The 24,872-nt window shown below is 45.2% G+C and overlaps 1 protein-coding gene across 1 annotated transcript in view; it reads left to right on the forward strand.

The window, feature by feature from the left end:
* The window catches only part of CASKIN1 (CASK interacting protein 1), a 140,454-nt gene extending 120,895 nt beyond the window's left edge, over positions 1 to 19,559 (forward strand). The window contains exons 15-21 of the mRNA XM_044304306.1: positions 3,884 to 3,978; positions 9,616 to 9,726; positions 9,964 to 10,065; positions 10,610 to 10,748; positions 11,062 to 13,101; positions 14,414 to 14,798; positions 15,165 to 19,559. Coding sequence (XP_044160241.1) covers positions 3,884 to 3,978; positions 9,616 to 9,726; positions 9,964 to 10,065; positions 10,610 to 10,748; positions 11,062 to 13,101; positions 14,414 to 14,798; positions 15,165 to 15,264 — 2,972 coding nt within the window. The 3' untranslated portion in view covers positions 15,265 to 19,559. The remainder of the gene's footprint in view (positions 1 to 3,883; positions 3,979 to 9,615; positions 9,727 to 9,963; positions 10,066 to 10,609; positions 10,749 to 11,061; positions 13,102 to 14,413; positions 14,799 to 15,164) is intronic.
* The last annotated feature ends 5,313 nt before the right edge of the window (positions 19,560 to 24,872 follow it).

Genomic DNA, 24,872 nt, shown 5'->3' on the forward strand with positions numbered 1-24,872 from the left:
TATCTGTATGCCATAAGCTCCTCCTAGTGGTGACTGTATATATCTGTATGCAGTAAGCTCCCCCTAGTGGTGACTGTATATATCTGTATGCCATAAGCTCCCCCTAGTGGTGACTGTATATATCTGCATGCAGTAAGCTGCCCCTAGTGGTGACTGTATATATCTGTATGCCATAAGCTCCTCCTAGTGGTGACTGTATATATCTGTATGCAGTAAGCTCCCCCTAGTGGTGACTGTATATATCTGTATGCAGTAAGCTCCCCCTAGTGGTGGTTGTATATATCTTTATGCAGTAAACTCCCCCTAGTGGTGACTGTATATATGTGTATGCCATAAGCTTCCCCTAGTGGTGACTGTATATATCTGTATGCAGTAAGCTCCCCCTAGTGGTGGCTGTGTATATCTGTATGCAGTAAGCTCCTCCTAGTGGTGACTGTATATATCTGTATGCCATAAGCTTCCCCTAGTGGTGACTGTATATATCTGTATGCAGTAAGCTCCCCCTAGTGGTGGCTGTGTATATCTGTATGCAGTAAGCTCCTCCTAGTGGTGACTGTATCTATCTGTATGCAGTAAGCTTCTCCTAGTGGTGACTGTATATATCTGTATGCCATAAGCTCCCCCTAGTGGTGACTGTATATATCTGCATGCAGTAAGCTCCCCCTAGTGGTGACTGTATATATCTGTATGCAGTAAGCTCCCCCTAGTGGTGACTGTATATATCTGTATGCAGTAAGCTGCCCCTAGTGGTGACTGTATATATCTGCATGCAGTAAGCTCCCCCTAGTGGTGACTGTATATATCTGCATGCAGTAAGCTCCCCCTAGTGGTGACTGTATATATCTGTATGCAGTAAGCTCCCCCTAGTGGTGACTGTATATATCTGTATGCAGTAAGCTGCCCCTAGTGGTGACTGTATATATCTACATGCAGTAAGCTCCCCCTAGTGGTGACTGTATATATCTGTATGCCATAAGCTCCCCCTAGTGGTGACTGTATATATCTGCATGCAGTAAGCTGCCCCTAGTGGTGACTGTATATAGCTGTATGTATATAGCTGTATGCAGTAAGCTCCCCCTAGTGGTGACTGTATATAGCTGTATGCAGTAAGCTTCCCCTAGTGGTGACTGTATATATCTGTATGCCATAAGCTCCTCCTAGTGGTGACTGTATATATCTGTATGCAGTAAGCTCCCCCTAGTGGTGACTGTATATATCTGTATGCCATAAGCTCCCCCTAGTGGTGACTGTATATATCTGCATGCAGTAAGCTTCCCCTAGTGGTGACTGTATATATCTGTATGCCATAAGCTCCTCCTAGTGGTGACTGTATATATCTGTATGCAGTAAGCTCCCCCTAGTGGTGGTTGTATATATCTTTATGCAGTAAACTCCCCCTAGTGGTGACTGTATATATCTGTATGCCATAAGCTCCCCCTAGTGGTGACTGTATATATCTGTATGCAGTAAGCTCCCCCTAGTGGTGGCTGTATATATCTGTATGCCATAAGCTCCCCCTAGTGGTGACTGTATATATCTGCATGCAGTAAACTGCCCCTAGTGGTGACTGTATATATCTGTATGCAGTAAGCGCCCCCTAGTGGTGACTGTATATATCTGTATGCAGTAAGCTCCTCCTAGTAGTGGCTGTGTATATCTGTATGCAGTAAGCTCCTCCTAGTAGTGGCTGTGTATATCTGTATGCAGTAAGCTCCTCCTAGTGGTGACTGTATATAGCTGTATGCAGTAAGCTCCCCCTAGTGGTGACTGTATATAGCTGTATGCAGTAAGCTTCCCCTAGTGGTGACTGTATATATCTGTATGCCATAAGCTCCTCCTAGTGGTGACTGTATATATCTGTATGCAGTAAGCTCCTCCTAGTGGTGACTGTGTATATCTGTATGCAGTAAGCTCCCCCTAGTGGTGGCTTTATATATCTGTATGCCATAGGCTCCTCCTAGTGGTGACTGTGTATATCTGTATGCAGTAAGCTCCCCCTAGTGGTGACTGTATATATCTGTATGCCATAGGCTCCCCCTAGTGGTGACTGTATATATCTGTATGCAGTAAGCGCCCCCCTAGTGGTGACTGTATATATCTGTATGCAGTATGCTCCTCCTAGTAGTGGCTGTGTATATCTGTATGCAGTAAGCTCCTCCTAGTGGTGAGTGTATATAGCTGTATGCAGTAAGCTCCCCCTAGTGGTGACTGTATATAGCTGTATGCAGTAAGCTTCCCCTAGTGGTGACTGTATATATCTGTATGCCATAAGCTCCTCCTAGTGGTGACTGTATATATCTGTATGCAGTAAGCTCCCCCTAGTGGTGACTGTATATATCTGTATGCCGTAAGCTCCCCCTAGTGGTGACTGTATATATCTGCATGCAGTAAGCTGCCCCTAGTGGTGACTGTATATATCTGTATGCCATAAGCTCCTCCTAGTGGTGACTGTATATATCTGTATGCAGTAAGCTCCCCCTAGTGGTGACTGTATATATCTGTATGCAGTAAGCTCCCCCTAGTGGTGGTTGTATATATCTTTATGCAGTAAACTCCCCCTAGTGGTGACTGTATATATGTGTATGCCATAAGCTTCCCCTAGTGGTGACTGTATATATCTGTATGCAGTAAGCTCCCCCTAGTGGTGGCTGTGTATATCTGTATGCAGTAAGCTCCTCCTAGTGGTGACTGTATATATCTGTATGCCATAAGCTTCCCCTAGTGGTGACTGTATATATCTGTATGCAGTAAGCTCCCCCTAGTGGTGGCTGTGTATATCTGTATGCAGTAAGCTCCTCCTAGTGGTGACTGTATCTATCTGTATGCAGTAAGCTTCTCCTAGTGGTGACTGTATATATCTGTATGCAGTAAGCTCCCCCTAGTGGTGACTGTATATATCTGCATGCAGTAAGCTCCCCCTAGTGGTGACTGTATATATCTGTATGCAGTAAGCTCCCCCTAGTGGTGACTGTATATATCTGTATGCAGTAAGCTGCCCCTAGTGGTGACTGTATATATCTGCATGCAGTAAGCTCCCCCTAGTGGTGACTGTATATATCTGCATGCAGTAAGCTCCCCCTAGTGGTGACTGTATATATCTGTATGCAGTAAGCTCCCCCTAGTGGTGACTGTATATATCTGTATGCAGTAAGCTGCCCCTAGTGGTGACTGTATATATCTACATGCAGTAAGCTCCCCCTAGTGGTGACTGTATATATCTGCATGCAGTAAGCTGCCCCTAGTGGTGACTGCAGGCAGACAGAAGTTTACAAAGGCTTTGCTTCTCCGACTGCTATAAAGATATATAATAAAGTTAATCAGCTCCAAATGTTGGACCTAAAAATGACATGATGACAAAAGGTGGAGATTCACTTCATTCTGCATTTATACAACTAATATTGCATTAGAATAATTGATTGTATTGCCTTAACCCTTTATTCCCTCTGCTTTGGGACTAATCTGACAGATTACTGTATAATCCTAATTTTGTACTAACACAATCTTGGTTTATTATTGTATCCTGATAGCTCTTCTTTTGCCTTGTCCTGTACTCCCATGTGACCTGTACCCAGTTACTCCTCCTGTCAATGCATGTCTCTGCTCTGATCTATGGCATTGCTTTGTACTATTAGTTACCATAGTATTTATAGTATTCTGCTCCTACCTTGTGACCTGTAAATGGCGGCTCCTTGGTGCTGAGTGTACTGTGTACCCCTGTCCGTCCCCCTCTATAGACTATGGTTTGCGTTATAATTTTGATTCCTCCTTAGATAATTTTAGATTTTTATTATTAACAATCTGCTAATTCTTCGCTGTCCCCAACTGGGATTAGAGGCTGCGGGTGTCACAATCATATTCTCAAAAAATTCTCATTTATTTGAAGGATCCGGACGACCCCAGAGCCTTACAAGCTGTCCCTACAATGAGCAATTGCATGGAGACCACTCAAAGAAGATGGAAGCCATGACAGAAGGGAAGGTAAGTGACAGTGACAGGGTAATGTGATTATAGGGGTCTTTCAGCAGGATTTCATTTTTTTACTGTATATGGAAAAAAGAAGCATTACTCACCTCACTGATCTCTGTCATTGCCGGGCACCACTGGTCCCGATACACAGAAAATAACTGAGATGCCTGCTCAGCCAATCACTGGCCACAGAGGGGACCTACAGTAATTGGCTGAGCAGGCATCTCTAGGCACTTCCTGTTTGTTGCATCAGGACCAGTGTGGAAATTGTAGGCCCGAGAACAGCAGCAGCAGGACATCAGCAAGGTGAGTAATGCTGCTTCTTTTTAACCCATTTTACCCCATATATAAAGAAATTATTCCAACCGGACAATCCTTCAATTTACCCTCTAGCAGAGTGCATGAACAGCATGCGTCCTACGGCAGGAGTGGTAGTCACTTTCTATAATGTGTTAGCCGCCCTTTATTTTTTAAAGGGACAACCCCCACTCCTAACGTATTTCCTCTAGGAGTGAGAATATGCGTACCTACTAACATTTCTGTTGGTGAATTTGGGTCATTTTACGCTCCAACCCCGGACATGCCACAAACCCGCCCAGCACCATCGACTTCTGGGTGGGGCTTACATAAGCCCTGCCCATTTCCAGTCCAGGACAAGCCTCATTTGTTTGGATTGTTTCTGAAAATTCAGTACAATCCTGGCAGCTATGGTTTATGAATCCCCGTCATTCTTGGGAGACCTTCACATTTCGCCTGTAGAGACTTTATAGGGGAAAGGAGGATTTTCAATCTTTATAACCATGTCACTATTTAAAGCGATTGTATAAGATTTTAAAAAAACATGGCCGCCTACATGGACCAGAAGCTCAAATACCAGAAACAAACCATGGATGAGGGATACACGGTTTCATGTTTTTATAATCTGATAGCACCCATTTAAGTAATCAGCTTAACCCTTTAAGTAAACCTTTTAACTATTTAACCTTTTAAGTAATCAGCTTCCCTTCTAGTAACCATTGTAATGCACCTGATAATAGACGGCCTCGTCATCATCACACCCTGGGTGTCCCGCACTCGCTCGCCCCCTATCTGTTGTCCTGCAGGCAGATCTCCGTCATGGGGGAGTTTTGCTGTTAGAGGGTTCACCTTGAGCGAGTTTATTCTTATCCTCAATCAATATGTGCATTGATCTCCCAGCCGTGACTAATGGCCATATGTAAGAGAAGCCGCCTGCCTCTCCTTCTCCCCAGACATGGCTGTACTTAGTCTTACATTATGGCAGGTGCAGATCCTGACTCCACATACTTATTTTCATGTAGCTACAAGAAAGCTGATTGAAGGTCTGTACCTACACCGCCATTGTCTATGGAGTGTATACTGTAGATCATTTCTATACACACAGAGACACCCGCCACCACTGCATGTATGGTCATTAGTATTAATAATGGTTTATAGACTTTTCAATGGTGTCATCATAAGGACAGGTCAACACTAAGTACAGGTTTGTGTTAGGGTATATTCACACACAGCAGCTGCACTCACTATTCTGCTGGTGCAGTCAGTGTGTACATACATTACATTACTTATCCTGTACTGATCCTGAGTTACATCCTGTATTATACTCCAGAGCTGCACTCACTATTCTGCTGGTGGAGTCACTGTGTACATACATTACTTATCCTGTACTGATCCTGAGTTACATCCTATATTATACTCCAGAGCTGCACTCACTGTTCTGCTGGTGCAGTCACTGTGTACATACATTACATTACTTATCCTGTACTGATCCTGAGTTACATCCTGTATTATACTCCAGAGCTGCACTCACTATTCTGCTGGTGCAGTCACTGTGTACATACATTACTTATCCTGTACTGATCCTGAGTTACATCCTGTATTATCCTCCAGAGCTGTACTCACTATTCTGCTGGTGCAGTCACTGTGTACATACATTACTTATCCTGTACTGATCCTGAGTTACATCCTGTATTATACTCCAGAGCTGCACTCACTATTCTGCTGGTGCAGTCACTGTGTACATACATTACTTATCCTGTACTGATCCTGAGTTACATCCTGTATTACACTCCAGAGCTGCACTCACTATTCTGCTGGTGGAGTCACTGTGTACATACATTACTTATCCTGTACTGAACCTGAGTTACATCCTGTATTACACTCCAGAGCTGCACTCACTATTCTGCTGGTGGAGTCACTGTGTACATACATTACTTATCCTGTACTGATCCTGAGTTACATCCTGTATTATACCCCAGAGCTGCACTCACTATTCTGCTGGTGGAGTCACTGTGTACATACATTACTTATCCTGTACTGAACCTGAGTTACATCCTGTATTACACTCCAGAGCTGCACTCACTATTCTGCTGGTGGAGTCACTGTGTACATACATTACTTATCCTGTACTGAACCTGAGTTACATCCTGTATTACACTCCAGAGCTGCACTCACTATTCTGCTGGTGCAGTCACTGCGTAGATACATTACTTATCCTGTACTGATCCTGAGTTACATCCTGTATTATACTCCAGAGCTGCACTCACTGTTCTGCTGGTGCAGTCACTGTGTACCTTGTCTAAGGAGTACATCTTCAAGACACTGAACTAGCAGGGGGTGCTTGGAGATTTTTACATAAGCTGCAGCATTAATAATAATAATAATCTTTATTTATATAGCGGCAACATTACAATCAGGGGGTTCATATAAAATCAGAGTCATAAATAACATAGCAACAGACAATTCAACAATTAAAATAAGAGGAACGAGGGCCCTGCTCGCAAGAGCTTGCAATCTATAAAGGAGGTAGGGGGGACACAGAAGGTAACAAGTGCATGTTTTGTACATTGGTCCGGCCATCTTAAAACATGGGAGTAGATATAAGACTGCAAGAGCCGCCACCAGCTGATATCTGTAGTGCTTCTGACAGCATGGGGTGTGGTGGTTATCTGCCGATCGATCAGGTTCAGAAGTATGATGCTGTAAGGATGACATAGGGCAGTGGTGGCGAACCTATGGCACGGGTGCCAGAGGTGGCACTCAGAGCCCTCTCTGTGGGCACCCGCTCCCTGGTATGGTGTACCAGTATGCCTTAGACTTTTCCTGCCATTCATCAGCGCAGGGCTCACTATGAACAGCGCAGACAGCGCACTGAATGTAGGCAGGCTATTACAGCTACATGATAAAGTACATGGAAGATATACTATATTGGCATTCAGGTTAAAGTGCGTGTTGGCACTTTGAGATAAATAAGTGTGTTTTGGGTTGCAGTTTGGGCACTCTGTCTGTAAAAGGTTCTCCATAACTGACATAGGGGAACAGAGAATGGAGCAGAGTTAGATCAGGGGATGCGATAGGCTAACCTAAAAAGTTGTGGTTTTAGGGAGCACCTAAAGCTGTGGTGTTCTGTAGTACAGCAGGGGTGATATCACGGGAAGAAGTATTTAGTTGGGTGATATCAGCATAGAGATGGTGCTGGAAACCAAATCTGCTGTTATCCTTTCCAACTGGGGCTGTGAAGAGAGGACCAAGGACTGAACCCTGAGGAACCCCAACATCAAGAGGGAGAGGAGGGGAGGCAGAGCCAGCAAATGACACACTGAAAGAGCGGCCAGAGAGATAGGAAGAAAACCAAGAGAGAACATTGTCCTTTAGGAGCATGGTGAGGAGGAGACGGTGGTCTACAGTCTCAAATGCTGCAAAGAGACCAGGTCAAGTGCGTTACTGTCTTTATGTGTCTGAAAGTTTGAAAGTTTGAAAGTTGTGAAAGTCCAAGAGAGGAGGATGAGAGTTGGTAGTTCTGAGGACAAAAAGTGTGCCAGCCAGGTAGCAAAGTGATTTAGGAACTAAGTCTGTGAGCCAAGGGGTCAGTAAATAACCGCCACTCTGAGCGAGAGAGGATGGCATAGTCTGAGAGTGTGGACCTCAAAAGATTGGAATAAGAGCAATGGAACCCGGGGTATTAACCTAGAAAGTGTGCACCTACTCCACCACCTTATCTGTTGTCAGGTCTGGTGGTATGTGAAACATGTAGGCCACCATAAGATAGAACAGCAGGAGAAGCAGTGTCAGATTGCTGAATCCAAGCTTCGGTGAAGGCCAGCAGGTTAAGAGAATTAGTATGAAAGAAGTTGTGAATGTATGGGAGCTTGTTACACACCGACTGTGGATTCCAGAGCGCACAGTTAAAAGAAGGAAAAGAGGACACACAACGAATGTTTATGAGATTTGCAGTTACTATGGGAGATGTGGAAGGGGTTGAAATTAGAAAAGGGTGTGCCAGGGTTAGGAGAGATATCCCCTGAAGTTAGAAGCAAAAGTATGAAGAGAAAGAGCAGATGGTTTGTAAGACTGCATTCAGCTGTGGACTGTGATGGAGGCAGTAAATTAAACTTTTACCCTTTTCCACGTAATTTTACAAATTTGTCATACATATTCCAAACAAAAAAGCCCAACTCTTCTTACGGGACGTCACTTGTGCCATTATTCTAGCACTTTTCACTTAGTAATGGCCACCCATCGTCTCAGCCCCTGCCGTCCATTTCCGTCCTTCATCTCCATGTTTGTATATACTGTACACATATGCCACAGCAGACGGCCTGGGCCATGCCGACACACCCCATGGCATATCGCTCCTAAATAAGTATTTCTCTTTCGCGGTCCGTTTCATTTTTCGCTACGTTACCGTCCCCATCAGCCCGACCGGAGCCGGAATAATAATGAGACAACAAACAATGCTATACGCCAGAAATTTTAATGAATCTAATAGCTAGCACCAGCAAACAGCACCGCAGGAAATCGCCCAATTCCACTCTGCTAAGCGGTTCACGAGTCAGACCCAACACCGCGCCACACTTCACTGATCAAGATAAATGCGCTAAATCTGCTGTAGCGGGCATCTTGACAACAGATTGATCTATGAAGCCGGATTCCTCCTAATCCCACAGCCTTCATAGACTGGAGCTGAATGTCACACATTGCAGCATATAATATATTATCCTGCAGACATCTAGAGCGATACACCGACCGCCACTAACCAACCATTACAGCCTGACCGTCGCCGAATGGGTTCTAGTGTATTCCCGGTACACAGAAATGTCTTAGTATTATCTGAGGAGGATGCACCTTATTAAAATATGGACATAGCAGAGCGAGGGGCGTACACAGAAATCATACTGCCTCACAGCTCCACTGTAAATGAGCCCCACGCCGAAAAATGCTCTACGTCTTTATTAAAGTTAATTCTGCTCATTCTATTTTAATTGCAAACTATATCTGTACAGAGAAGCTCAGATTCTTGAGTTGAAGATATAATTCTTGCTACCACCACCACTAGGGGGAGCTCCTTTATAAAATTAGCATAGAACTCAATGGGATCTGTATACATATGGATAGCTCCCTCAAGTGGTGGTTACAGGTAGCGATTATGATAGCAAGAAGCAGTTCAATGGCAGGCCCTCTCTCGCCCCTGTGGTACATACACCACCATGCAGGATATCATCACACTAACTGGGTAACATGGGCGCTCCGAGATAAGAGACCACCTAGAAGATGTAATGGGAAATTGGGGGGAGGTGACCGAAATATACGAGAGATATTCTTCCTGTAATATAATCCTTGTCACGTTCACAGAGCGCAGAAGCCGTCTTCCAGTGGTTGTGCAAGTTTCAGCTCCAGTTGTATGCTCCCAACTTTATTAATTCTGGATATGACATCCCGACCATCAGCCGGATGACGCCCGAGGTGAGAACCTGATAACTTATTGTGGATGGGACTTTCTAAGTATAGATCAAATGGTCCACTAGGACCTACCATTGGTTCATTGATTGCAGACCACTAATCACATTTACATCACCCATAGTGACCATCAAATGCCCAAAAAGCTTAGGACTTTAGGACACCATCATCTTTATTAACTATTTATGAGGCATACAGTATATATGCTCCAGGCACATTTATCAAGTTCTGCTTTCTTCACAGGATCTCACAGCCATTGGAGTGACTAAACCCGGGCACAGGAAAAAGATCTTCTCCGAAATCAATAGCCTCAATATCGGAGAATGGCTTCCTGATTACAAACCAGTGAGTGTACGAACTAGAAGACCATGTTGGCCATGAAAGGCTGAGATAGGAATAACGCTTTAAGAGAAGATGTGCCCTCCTCTTTACGACCCTGTCGTCTCCATGGAAAATTGTCAGTTGTGTTTGTAAACCTAGGTTGTGATGGCTGAACTTGCGTCTCACCATAGATAACCCCTTTCATATGGGAATCGGCATGGAAGATTGCCAGGGGTTTGGCTCCAGACACTCCCAGAAAACAGCTGATTTTGCAGCCAGCTAGTATAAATGGCATCAAGTCCACCAGAATGGAAGCTTTTCCTACAGATCAGCTCTCCATTGTGGCTAGGGATGAGCGAATCAACTTCGGATGAAACATCCAAAGTCGATTCGCTCATCCCTAATTGTGGCTGTTAGATGGAGGACCTCCTTCCATGATGGGCATATAGGCAGGAGTTGTCTTCATGCAACAACCCCTTTAATTCTTCCTTGATTATGATGACCTTGGTGTTTTCTATAAAAAATGGTGCACAGCAGTTTTCATGCTCATATTTTCTCTTCACTTCAGGCAAACCTGTCCCTTTGGCTATCAATGATTGGGCTTGGTCAGTATTACAAGGTCCTGGTGGAAAATGGTTATGAGAACATTGATTTCATTACCGATATCACTTGGGAAGATTTGCAAGAAATTGGAATCATCAAGCTGGGTAAGGTCATGAAAATTTATAATTATATTCTAGAGGTAAAGAGTTTTATAATGTTTAGTGGCTGCAATCCTTCCTTATACCCATGACAATATCCTAAGATCATTGCTGTTTGGGTTGGGTGGTCCTGTGCCTTCCATGTACATTTTTTAGCCCATGGCCTCCAATGGCCTTACTCTAAAGACAGCTTCAGCCATACGCTCATTTGGCTGATAGCTGTGGCCAACTTTACTTCCCTCATTACTCCAAACTTGTGCTAATACAGTTTTTCCAACATCTCCTACTCAATGACCTTTTTTTGTTTTCTTAATTTAAGGTCACCAGAAAAAGTTGATGTTGGCCGTAAAGAAACTGTCTGAGATCCAGAGGTCTGAGTATGGTAAGTTCGATTCAGGCAGCATGAGAAGAAGACCACCGCAGAAGAACCTGGAGTCAATGTCGATCGAGTCTCCTCCACCGGACAGTGCAGAGTGTCAGTCCCCAAAAATGAAGACCTTCCAGGACAGTGAGCTGAGTGATGAGTTGCAAGCAGCCATGACTGGTGACACTCCAGATGGCTCTGAAAATCAAATGAATCATGCACCGCACCACAGAGAAGGTTCTTACAGAGGACCCTCTGGAGCAAGGCTTCATCATGAAGGGAGTCTGAGTGGTCGAGCTAGGCACATCAGCAGTTCCCAGGAACTCTTGGGTGATGGAAGCAAAGGGCCTAGTGCTGTTATGTCGAAGAGCCAGGAATACTTGACAGAAGAAGTGAAGAGAGAAGATGTAACCCGAGAATCCAGGCCCCTCAAGCATGGACATTCAGTAAAAAGGGCCAGCGTCCCACCAGTTCCAGGGAAGCCTCGGCAGTCGTTCCCTCCTTCAGGAGGACAGACCTATACCCCACCACAAACCCCAACTAAGGGAACCCCTTCATCACCACAAGCAGTTAATACCCCACAAGCTACTGCCAAAGTGAAGCCAACACCTCAGCTTCTTCCACCTTCTGACAGACCCATGTCTCCTCGTTCCTTGCCTCAGTCTCCCACCCATAGAGGTTTTGCTTATGTTCTTCCACAGCCTATTGAGGGTGAAGGAGTCCCTTCCCACTTGGCACAGGCAGTGCCTGTGTTGCCAGTGTCAGTTCCAGTCTTATGCCTTCCACCGGCGGGCGAGGGAGAAGATGATGATGAAGATGCTCAGGAAGGAGGAAAAGGAGAGCATGGACGTCCTAAGAAGCGGGCACATAGTTTGAATCGATATGATGGTTCTGATGGAGATAAAGAAGAGCTGTTGGTTATTGATGGTGGTCCATACGGTACAGGACAGAGAAGAGTGGGTAGGAGCCACTCTGTAAGATCACAATCTGGGGTTGATAAGAACGTTAATCGTAGTCAGTCCTTTGCAGTGCGTCCCAGGAAAAAAGGACCCCCACCACCACCACCCAAGCGTTCTAGTTCTGCCATCTCTGGGACCAACCTCGGTGATGGTTTATCTGCTGAGGATGCAGGTGGCGAGGGCTATAGGGAACAGAGGAGAGCTAGTGACTTTGGTGGCATAGTGGACACTGGAAGTGCTGGCAGTGTAAAGAGCATTACTGCCATGCTAGAACTATCATCCATTGGTGGGGGACCAAGGGCTATATCTGGACAGAGACCAAGGGGGTCTGATGGGTACTGCTTTCACCTCATGCCACATCCAGGCAGCCCTGAACTTCACCGACTTCCAGGGATTGTGGCTGGTGTCAAGCACCGTGAAGCCATTGGACTGGATGGAGAGGTAGTTAATCGTCGGAGGACCATAAGTGGACCAGTAACCGGACTAGTGGCTGCAGCACGGAGAGAACGCCAAGAGGCCTCGAAGCCCCCTGACTCGCCGTGCAGTCCTTCTGAAGTAATCCCATTTGCAGAAGAGCGCAAGCTTACTGTTAAACACCGTCCACGGCCATCAACAAAGGAGCAGGCAGGCTCTCTAACAGCAGAACAAGCCAAACACGCGGACTTGACCTCTGTTGAGTCCAGTGTGACACTTAAGCGCCGGGTGAAGGCCAGACAGGGCCAGCATCCTGGAGATATGAAATTCTTACTGACAGAATCAGACACAGTGAAGCGCAGGCCAAAGCCCCGAGACAAGGACGGTGGAGGGGCAGAGCCACTGGTAGTCTATCAAAATGGAATGGGCACAGTAAAACGCCGCCCTGTTTCGGAGCTGAGCGTGGGTCCAGTAGGACGACAGGACAGCTCAGAACATATACTGCAGACCCCAGAGCGCAGCATTAAACCACCTGTGTCACCAAAGCCCACCATTATTCACCCTCCTGGAAAGACCCCTTCCACTCCCACAAAGAAGACTCAAGTCACAGGTCCCGGAGGAGGTAAAGACACCTGTGATCCAAATGTTTTTCTTTTTAGCTTAGTGAAGATTTGGGGCCTTTAAGTGCAGAGGTAACAGGGTAATGAGTGGTAGGATCTTCATAAGGGGAGTTTCGCGGAACACAATGTTGAGATTCCAGTCACTGTGAAGTTAATAGCCCCTAAAGAGCTGAGACCCCTTTGCTCATGGAACTGGTGGAAGTCATAGCTAATAGACTTAGTAATTGTCCACCCTTGAACACCATATTATCTTCCCTTATCTCTTATCTACATAGGTTCCCAAATCTCTGCTGACTGATTTCTTAATATATTTGTATGAAGGTCGGAGATCCTTTTATCTGATACAGAGTTCCAAAGTGATACAATTCTGTTTGCTTGAAGCCACCACTAGAGGGAACTCAGGAGCTAACTGCATACTACTTATACACTGAACTCCTCAATAACATAGTATGCATTGAGCGCCCTCTAGTGCGGACTGCAGGAAGTCAAATATTCTATTCAGGGGATTTTGGAGCTCTGTATAAGACAAATGAACTGAACGCTGTAAAGATATTAAGAAATGAATCTGCACAGAATTTTGGACCTATGATAAACGGTGGAGATTTATTTTACGTGTTAAGGACTGTGAAACATGGCGGCTCCATTTAGAATTATTACTAGTCAGTCTCCAGTCGGATTCCCAACCATGAAAATGTTCTCTTTCCGTCACACTGGCTTTTCTATGACTCTGATTCAGCGAGAGAAGAACATTAGAATTACTAACACAAAGCGCTGGATGATATTGATCCCCTCCGGCTGATGGGAAACCATTCACCGGATTATGAGGCACACTCAGACATAAGGGAAGGTATGAGACCAATAAATATGGAGGACCGCGAGGGGAAGGGTCATTCTCTGCGCCCCATGGATTCATTCATTCCCATTCCCCCATCAGGTGTTTTACATGAGCCTCCATATTATGAGCAGAACCATACAGATGTCCATGTGCGTCTGTGGACCTGTAAACTAATGACCCTCCTAGATATATGTTAGCTATTGGGGAGTAAGGGCCTATTGTGAGAATTTGCTTTGGTTATATTGTGCTGTCTTCTCCATTCACATCCAAAGCAGATTACAGAATTCTGCTAGTTGCCGCTTGAAATGTGTTTACAGTTCCCCTTAACTCAATTGGGTCAACATTATCTACGCTCCTGCAGATTTAGCTTTGGAGGTGACTGGAGAACAAAACTGCCGAAAATGATGGTCATAAGTGAAGTTTTCCTTTGATATTTTGACCATAATCTGGAGTAACGTACATTTCTTTCTGCATTTCAGAAGTAAAGAAGGTAATGGGAACTCCTCCACCCGTCTCTCCCAAACCTACTCCTCCCCCAACAGCTCCTAAGCCCACCAAACCCCATGCGATCATACAATCCTCTAGCGCAAGCTCAACTCCGGCCCCGTCTCCCGTCAAGCAACCCAACAACATCAAACCTTCCAGCACGCCCCCGTCTCTGTGTTCCAGCCCTGCTAAGCCTCTGACTCCGGGTCACCCCCTACAGGTCCCCATCAAACCCCCTAGGTTGTCGATCACAAGCTCTTCCCTAGAAGGAGGGGGCAGTGAAGCCGCACAACAGAAGTTGGAGGAGACCAGTGCTTCGCTGGCTGCGGCCCTGCAAGCTGTGGAGGAGAAGATCAAGCAGGAGGACGCACAGAAAGAGTAAGTGGGGTCTACAGGCATAGGGTGGGGTTTGTGAACAGTAGGGTTGCTTCTTTCCATGAACAGCACCGCCACTGCCCACAGTTTGTGTGTGGTATTGCAGCTCAGTCTCAATCGCTTCAGTGGAGCTAACTGCAATACCACACATGCCCCATGGATAGGAGAGGCGCTGTATTTCTTCTCCTGGAAAACCCATTTAATATAGGCATGAGTTGGCCATACCAAGTCAGGATTTGGGGGGAACGTCCTGTCTAAGCTCACACAAGTTGGCACCATAGTTGTTTTGACCAATCGGTGAGAGATCACAGGTCAACCCCGTTTTGTTGAGTATCTGATGTTCTGCTTTGTTCTTCTCGCCTTCTCCAGTAGCTCATCCCTGGAGGAGAAGAGTACAGTCAGTATCCTGGATGACATAGGCAGCATGTTCGACGACCTCGCAGACCAGCTGGACGCCATGTTGGAATGAAGCTACAGTGCTCTCCTCAAAGGCAAGGTCATACTGACTGCCTCCGCTTCCCTTGCTGGGTCCTGTACAGACCACCCGCCTCCTCCTAGGGCCCTTCCGATTTCTGCCACCTGGTCTCAGAACACGTCTAAACCTTAGCACAAGCAAGTAAAGCCGAATACCTCAGGATTGTGCTCAGTCAGTTCGGGGAGGGGGAGGCCGAGGTCAACCGGGAGGCGGCAACGGCTATGGCTTTGGCGGTCCAAAAAACGTGAAGAAAAGTTCCAGAATGCATTGCAGCACAGAGTTCAGTCATAACCTGGACCGTGAGGACTACGCTGTGTTGTTAGCACTAAGGGTTCACATTGAGCAGCGGAGCAGCACGCCTCCTATTGGACGTCAGACCCATAACTTACGCGGAAAGCTTCCCGTTTTTGTATTTCTTGTTTTCGTCTTGTTAAGATTGCGGTTACCATTCAGTGTGAGAAATGGATATAGACGTTTTCCCCCCATCGTTATCGGCTGTCTGAAGGTGATTATAGCACCCCCTGCTGGTGAGAATTTAGAAGCCCCCCTGAAAGAATATGGTGATGACTAGACTCAACAAGGCAAACACCAGGTCATTACCTGAACTCTCATCATCCAATCGGTATCCCAATAGCCATTTGTAGTCAGCGTAACGCAAATCTACCCCCTCCATCCATGTAAACCACCCACTGAGCATGCAAATCACAGAGCAAAAGTAGAGAGCCCTGCCTAGAACATTCCTCGGTTGTCTTCTGCCACCTGGTGGCCAGCAGATGTATAGCATCCACAGTGTTTTACCCCTATTAGTTATATTGAGAAATTTTAACAATGATATCTCAGATAGGGGAATAAGGTATATTTTTGCACCCATATTTATCTATATCCTATTTTACCAAATATAGATTTTAACCCACCGATGATAAAATAAAAATTATCTTCCGTTACATAGAAAATATTTTACAAAATCAGAAATAATAAGTATTTTGGAGATTCAGGGGGGGACCAGGAATAGAAATATTGACGGATCCCGTGACCACAGAACCACCACCACCATGGCGCCTCCACTTTCCGCTGACTCATTCCCATTCCTGGAGCGCAAAGATGGGAGAGCCCGAATCCCAAGGTCCGATCCCTCTACCCGCCAGCAACTAATAAGAAAGCACAGAATTTATATTTCAGGATAGGAGGGTCATGGAGGAGGAGTCCAAATTGGGGCGTTTATATTTTTGAAAGATAAAAAAAATTCCATAACTGGTGCGTGGAAATCCACAGAATCCACGGAATAGCCGCCAATCCCCTCCGCCCCATCCTAATTTCTGGATAATATGTACAGAAAATGAGAGAGCACAAACCCCCGACATCTGCTGATTTATGTGTTTTATATTTTTGCACATTTGGTTCCCATTATTTATGTGTATATAGAGAATTTTTTATTTGTTGGTTTGTGCCTTGCTTCCATATTATATTATGCTGAAGGGTGAGGGGGCCGGTGCTGGTAGACATTACACATTGGGTGCTGGATCGGGCAGAAATGCCCCTGCTTTTGGGAGTGTGGGGGCTCGGGACCAAAGAAATTTGCCTCAAAATTAGGCCTAAAAGTGATTATATAAGTGTTAATACTGGGGAAATGCGGTGTCGTTGACTATGGCAACCAGAATTCAGCTTTCACTTTCTAAACTGGCGCAATTTAAGGTGCCACAAGGGCAGGTCTTTGAACATGCTGTCCTCTACATAAGTCTGGCACTGACAACGGGACTGCTTGATGATGGTGGCCTATGCCAGTGTCAATGGACCATTAGACCTAAGTTATGCCCGAAACAAAAAATCTCAACTAGAAGAGGCCAAAAAATTGTACACACAAAATACATGAACGTAGTCGGGGGTAAATCCAACTGTCACAAAAGTGAACTCTGTGGCACAAAATGATAGATGTCACAGAATAACAGTGACAAAATTGTATAAAATAGTCAAGTACTGTTATTTTGTGAAACAATACACAAAATGGGGTCACAGAATCACAGTTTGTGACCTATAAAACCGTTCATTTTGTGACACTGAATGTGTCACAAGATAATAGATGTCACAAAAAAACGGTGACAAAATGGTGATGTAATGTTATTTCATGATGAGATACAACTTAGTATTACAGAATGACATTTTGTTACCTATAATACGGTTTTGTTATACTGAGTACCATTTTGTGACACAAAATAACGGTCACAAAATGGTACAAAATAGTGGTCGTCACAAAAATAGGATTCTTCAACAGATACTGTGTATACGCATAAGACGCGGCACCAATGTCATGTACTGTTCTCTTGCGAGACGAGAAGCAACGTGGTGTTACAGAATGACATTTTGTGACACCGAATGATAGATGTCACAAAATAACAGTGACAAAATTGCACAAAATAGTCATCGATCACAAGTATAGAATTTGTCACCGGATGTATAGGCATAAGACTCGGCACCACTGTTCTTTAATCTGTTTAATCTGTTCTTTAATCTGCAACATTGTGTTACAGAATTACATTTTGGTGACCTAAGTTACCATTCTGTTTTACAGAATGACATTTTGTGACACCGAATGTGTCACAAAATGATAGATGTCACAAGATAACGGTGACAAAATTGCACAAAATAGTCACCGATCACAAGTATAGAATTTGTCACCGGATGTATAGGCATAAGACGCGGCACCACTGTTCTTTAATCTGCAACATTGTGTTACAGAATTACATTTTGGTGACCTAAATTTCTGTTTTACAGAATGACATTTTGTGACACCGAGTGTGTCACAAAATGATAGATGTCACAAACTAACGGTGACAAAATTGTAATGTTATTTTGTGAGACGAGACACAACTTGGTGTTACAGAATGACATTTCGTGAACTTTAATACCGTTCTGTTACACAGAATATCATTGTGTAACACGAATATGTCACAAGATGATAGATGGTACAAAATAGCGATTGTCACAAAAATACGATTTCTCGACAGATCTATAGGCATAAGATGCGGCGTCATTGTTGTGTACTGTTGTACATGGTGCTACAGAATGACATTTTGTGACCTAAATTACCATTGTTTCACAGAATCCAAATTTTGTGACACAGAATGCAATTTTGTTAATTTTTTGTAAAACAAAATACTATTGGCTAGAACACGGTAATATTTGAGGTTATCAAAAAATACTTTTGTGACAGATTTCAGGTTTCAATTCGATTCCGCTCATGTCTCATGGACACAAAATATTAATTTCCATAGGCACGTAATAAAGCCTAGCCTGTAGCCTCCTGCCAGATGAGCAGTCATGGTGCCCAGCGCTGCACCTCTAGTCACCGCTCCCTACCCCCACCCTATACCATTCATACTGTGCCATAAGTATATCCGTTGTGTGTACTGAGGGAGGGGGGGTGTATGTGTGAACTAAAAGACGTGATATGTGGCGGATATGGTGTATACGGTCGTCAGGGACCCCTCGTATCTTCACGGGGCCTACGTTTTTTTTTTTTTTTCTTTTGCCGCAGACGTAATAACCCCTTCACTGCTGGAAAACAAATGACAGAACTACTATAAAAAAAATAAATAAATAAAATGTACAATTATAAATGAAATATACGAATACATAGAGTGTTATTTATGAAGAAGGCAGCGAGAAAATCCTAAACTATTCACGAAAGGTCTACATGATGGATACATATATAACATATATATACATAGTATATATATATCTATTTTTTATGATTAAGTTATGGAAGAGATCTGTACTGTACACCCGTCCTGTGACAGCTATGCATCTTGGTGCTTTCCCTACAGTGCTGTGCTTTTACGGTTGATGACTATTGCATTTTCTTTGTGATCTGTGACGCCGTTATCGATACGTCTGAGAAAATAAAAATTGTTTTTGTTAATTCCTTTTTTTCATTTTGGCATGTGTGCGTGAATTCATATTCCGTTATAAGAAGTTTAGGATTCCTGATCTGTCTCCAATATAGGAGGGGTCTCTGGTGGTTGTGGGCAGCTCTGCGAGGGAGGGGTGACCAGTCTTATAGCCTTTGTGCCAGGATGGACACCATGATGAGAGACTAAGGCTACCGATCTTGGCCCTGACCAAAGATTGAATATTCACTATGCTACATTATTCTTATTTGTTAATAAAGCGCTATTCATTCCATAGCGCTGTACATATGATGAGCGGAGCACATACATAATACAGACAATTGCACTAAGCATGAACAGGACGAGTTACAGACAGGTACAGGAGGAGAGCGGGCCCTGCCCGTGAGGGCTTACAATCTACATGGTATGTGAGGACACCGTAGGTGCGGGTGAAGCTGGTCATGGCGGTATAGAGGCAGCAGGGTCACTGGTTGTAGGCTTGTCTGAAGAGGTGGGTTTTTAGGTTTCTTTTGAAGGATTCCACTCAGGGGCGGATTAAGTGCACAATAGGCCCGGGGCTGTCTCCTAACTCGGGCCCCTCCCTCAATTTCAAGTTTAGTCGGGCAGCAGAGTTGAGGATAGATTGGAGGGGTGCGAGAGTGCTAGATGGAAGGCCACAGAGGAGAGTGTTGCAGTAGTCTAGGCGGGAGATGATGAGGGCATGTACAAGCAGTTTCGCAGACTAAAAGTTAAGGAAAGCGCGGATGTGGGAGATGTTTTTGAGTTGGAGGCGGCCGGTGATGGAAAGGGCTTGGATGTGCGGTCAGAAGGAGAGGGCAGAATCCAAGGTCGCTCCAAGGCAGCGAACTAGGTTGACCGGGGAGAGTGTGCAGCCATTGATCGTGATAGATAGGTCTGTTGGGGAAGTTGAGCAAGATGGGGGAAAGATGATGAATTCTTTCATCCATGTTAAGTTTTAGAAAGCAAGAGGAGAAGGAGGAGGATATGGAAGATAGACATTGTGGGATTCTGGATAGTAAGGTGGTGCTGTCTGGACCAGAGAGGTAGATTTGTGTGTCGTCAGCATAAAAGTGATACTGAAAGCCATGGGACTCTCTGAGCTGTCCCAGGCCGAGGGTGTAGATAGAGAAGAGCAGGGGTCCCAGGACAGAGCCTTGCGGGACACCAACAGAGAGGGAATGAGACGAGGAGGTGGTGTGAGAGTGGGAGACGCTAAGGGCTCTTTCACATGAGCGGATGCCGTGCGGGTAATCCGCTGCGTGAATGACAGCCAAGCCCCGTCCCGGACAGCAGAGACACGGAGCATTAACATAACGGATAATGCTCTTCGCCTCTCTGTGACCTTTTTACTACAAAATCACGGTGACAACTTTATCTCACTGTGATTTTGTAGTAAAAAGGTCAGAGAGAGGCCGGAGCATTATCAATCATGTTAATGCTCCGTGTCTCTGCTGTCCGGGACGGGGCTCGGCTCTCTTTCATGTAGCGGATTACCCACACGGCATCTGCTTGTGTGAAAGAGCCCTAAACGTCCGTTCTGTGAGGTATGATGTGATCCAGGAGAGGGCCAGGTCAGTGATGTCAAGAGATGAGAGAGTTTGTAACAGAAGGGAGTGGTCGACAGTGTCAAAGGCAGAGGACAGGTCAAGGAGGACAGAGTAATAGAGAAAGCAGAGGACAGAGTAATGGAGAAGTAAGAGGACAGGTCAAGGAGGACAGAGGAATGGAGAAGGCAGAGGACAGGTCAAGGAGAAGGAGGACAGAGTAATGGAGAAGGCAGAGGACAGGTCAAGGAGAAGGGGGACAGAGTAATGGAGAAGGCAGAGGACAGGTCAAGGAGGACAGAGGAATGGAGAAGGCAGAGGACAGGTCAAGGAGAAGGAGGACAGAGTAATGGAGAAGGCAGAGGACAGGTCAAGGAGAAGGGGGACAGAGTAATGGAGAAGGCAGAGGACAGGTCAAGGAGAAGGAGGACAGAGTAATGGAGAAGGCAGAGGACAGGTCAAGGAGAAGGAGGACAGAGTAATGGAGAAGGCAGAGGACAGGTCAAGGAGAAGGGGGACAGAGTAATGGAGAAGGCAGAGGACAGGTCAAGGAGAAGGAGGACAGAGTAATGGAGAAGGCAGAGGACAGGTCAAGGAGAAGGAGAACAGAGTAATGTTTTCTGGTTTTGGCTGTTAGTAGGTCATTGGTGACTTTGGTGAGGGCAGTCTCAGTTGAGTGGTGGGGGTTGGAAGCCAGATTGTAGGCGGTCAAAGAGGGAGCAGGAGGAGAGGTGAGAGGACAGTTCAGAATGGACATGTTGCTCAAGTAGCTTTGAGGCAAATGGAAGAAGCGATATGGGGCGATAACTGGATAAAGCAGATGGGTCAAGTGAAGGCTTTTTGAGGATGGGTGTAATGGTAGCATGTTTAAAAACAGAGGGGAAGATACCAGAGGTTAATGATAGGTTGAAGAGATGAGTTAGGGCTGGGATAAACACAGTGGTGAGGTTAGGGATGAGATTGGGTCAAGTGCACAGGTGGTGAGATGTTATATGGCGAGTAGAGTGGAGAGTTTTTCTACATCAATGAGACCCATAGCTAAACCCACAGTAGGACCACTAGTGAGAGCTCCATTAAATGTAGAACACCTTTCCAATGGCTACAACTCACCGTTCTATCTTTAGGTACAAAAGTCTGATTAATTTCATAATCTGTACAGAGGAGCTTTTATACACATAGCTGCCACTAGGGGGAGCTTAGTGCAAACATAATTGATTGAGGCTGTAATAATCTAACTGCGTAAATTCCTATGCACTGTGCTTCCCCCTAGTGGTGGCTGCAGGTGAGGCTTTCAATGTATCCTGCCAGTTGTCTGGTGTAAAATACATTTTATGTAATATGTTCAAAACAAGCGCCATTTTTATGAAGCACCGGTTTCACGTTTTAGGACATACAAGGCAGATAAAGTGGGCGAGGCCAGGTGTGACTTTATTAAAAATGTTAATTTCAATTTATTTTGCATAATAAAAAAATTAATCAGAAATTTTGGGCATTGCACCTTGCATTGCTTGGGTGAATGACGGTGACTGGGAAACTGGATTGGGCAGGGGGGGGGGGGGGGCACCCTACTATATGCAGTGAGCTCCCTCTGGTGACTGCTACATATAGCCTCCATGACAGCATGCTGAGGAAGCCCTTTGGCGTACTAACCATAAAGACAGACCCCGCTGTTGCTATGAGGCCCCCCCCACCATGAGGGGGAACTCCTTCCTCTGCTTGCCGATGTAAAACATCTGCATTTTTCTGCAGCCACCAGTAAAGAGAGCTCAGTGTACAGAGATTTGTACAGTGTCCATTGAGTTTAATGGTAACTATAAATTCCCATGCAATGAGTGGTGGCTGCTGCAGCCATTTTTTTTTCATGTGACGTGTAGCACATCCACGTCATACGCGAGCAGGCTTCTGTACTGTAATAAATGAATGGTCATGACATGGCTCAACATCTGTACCATGAGAAGCTGACCCAGGTGATGCCTGTGGTATATGTCAGTGTGCCATTTATGATCTAAATGTCTAAATAAATTGGGGTGTTTTAGCGGAAAATCTGACAATAAATGACAAATATGATGCACATGGGAAGTGCAGAATTTTCAGATACAGTTTCCCCTTATAGACAGGTCAGTATACAAACCTCATTACATTTGGTACGAACAGCCTGGTATAGGAGAGGGATGTCATGGCAGATATATTTTTTTAATCTAAATGTATCAATATTCTGTGCTGAATTAATTTGTTTAATATTCATTGTTCTGACACACATCCCCTGCATCGATGTAGAAATAAATAATCTAATTCTCCTTGCCTGCAGCGACCACTAGAGGGAGCTCACTGTATGTTTTATTGTTGAGCTCAAAATCCTATCCAGTCAGCTCCCCCTAGTGGTGGCTGCAGTCAGCTGAAACATTATGTAAAGGGCAATTTCTGTTAGTTCTGGTGCTGAAGCTACTTCGGTAACAACTGATAGTCGTGCGGTTGCAGGGTGTTGGACCCCGCCAATCAGATAATGGCGGCCTGTCCTGAGGATATATACACTACTGCTAGGAGGAGGATGATACCATTTACATACGCTTAAGGAGTGGTCTACATGGACACTAAACATTAAAATAAAAGGTAATCCTGGCTTGTCCGTCTTCATCTCAATTGATCTGGAGATCAGCCATGTCCCCTCTCCTCCTCCTCTGTGTCCTCCTCCCTCTGCCCTGACAAAAAGATCATTAAAGGGGTTTTCTGAGATTTCTATACTGACCCATCATCTGGATAGGTCATCAGTATCTGATCGGTGGGGATCCGACACCTGGGACCCCCGCTGATCAGCTGTTTGAGAAGGCACCGACGCTCCTGTGAGCGCCACGGCCTTCTCTCTGCTTTTCCTAGGCCAGCGTTAACACATTCATCTGGCACATGGTCTAGGAGCAGCTCCCTTCAAGTAAATAGGTCTGAGCTGCAATACCAAGCATGGCCTCTATACAAATGTGCGGCGCTGTGCTTGGTGAGCACAGAGAAGGCCACGACCCGCATAGGAGCGCCGGTGCCTTCTCAAACAGCTGATCGTGGGGGGTCCCGGGAGTCGGACCCCCACAAATCAGATACTGATGACTTATCCTTTAGATAGGTCATCATAAAAATAAAAAAATCTTGGAAAACCCTTTTAAGTCCTCCCCTGGACCAGATCAGCAGGACATTAATTCCTGCAAGACTTTGTTTCAGAAACATGAAGACTAAGATTATTCCGATAACTTTTATCATTCATTTAATTTATCACTACTACATATAGGCTTCATCTGGTATTAGATCATCTGCAACCTCTGCACTTTGATTGACAGGGCCAGGCAGTGCAGAGAGAGCAGAGCCTCAAGGTGTAATGGTAACGCCCCCGTTGCTCCTAGAGGCTCATTTGCATATAATAAAACAGCATTTTTCTCAGCAATGCGGGCACATATGGACATGGGACCAACACAGATGCCTTCAGCTGCCAAGCGCACATGTAACAGGTCAGCCAGTATTATAGGTACAAAACTGCTGACAGATGCTCTTTCAAAGGGGTTGTCCCATCTAGGATGTTGATATGGTATTGCTAGTATATGCTACCATCAGATAGGTGCAGGTTCCACCGCCGAGACTCGCTCCTCCAGAATGAGGACTCTGTAGTGAGGGAAAGCACACTGCGCATGCGCCGCTTGCACTCTTTTCACTGCTATGGGTGTTCCGAAAATAGCCAAGTGAGTGTGCTCTGCTATTTTTAGTCCTAAAGCAGTGAATGGAGTGTAAGTTGTGCAAGCGAGGCCACCTCTCCTTTCACCGGAAATATGCCATGCAAGTGCTCGGCTATTTTCTGACCTCCCACAGCAGTGAATAGAGGGTGCACAGCTGCTCTCTTTGCACTTTGGGGGCCACATTTTAGAGATAGGAGTGTGTCCCAGAGGTGGAACCTGTAACTATCTGACACTTATGGCATATCCTAGTGATATGCCACAGTCTCAAATGGGCCAACCCCTTTAAGGTTACCCAAAGGCCGCTCTGTCACATAAGGGGACATCAGTAATAACGGCACATGGTGGGGTGTTTGTTACAGATTTCCCATTGGGGCCCCTCTTTGGCAGTGCTATATGCCGAGTTGAGGATGGCGATATTAAATGACACAGATAACGATCAC

The sequence above is a fragment of the Bufo gargarizans genome, chromosome 8 (assembly GCF_014858855.1).
Source record: "Bufo gargarizans isolate SCDJY-AF-19 chromosome 8, ASM1485885v1, whole genome shotgun sequence".
NCBI classification, from domain to species: domain Eukaryota; kingdom Metazoa; phylum Chordata; class Amphibia; order Anura; family Bufonidae; genus Bufo; species Bufo gargarizans.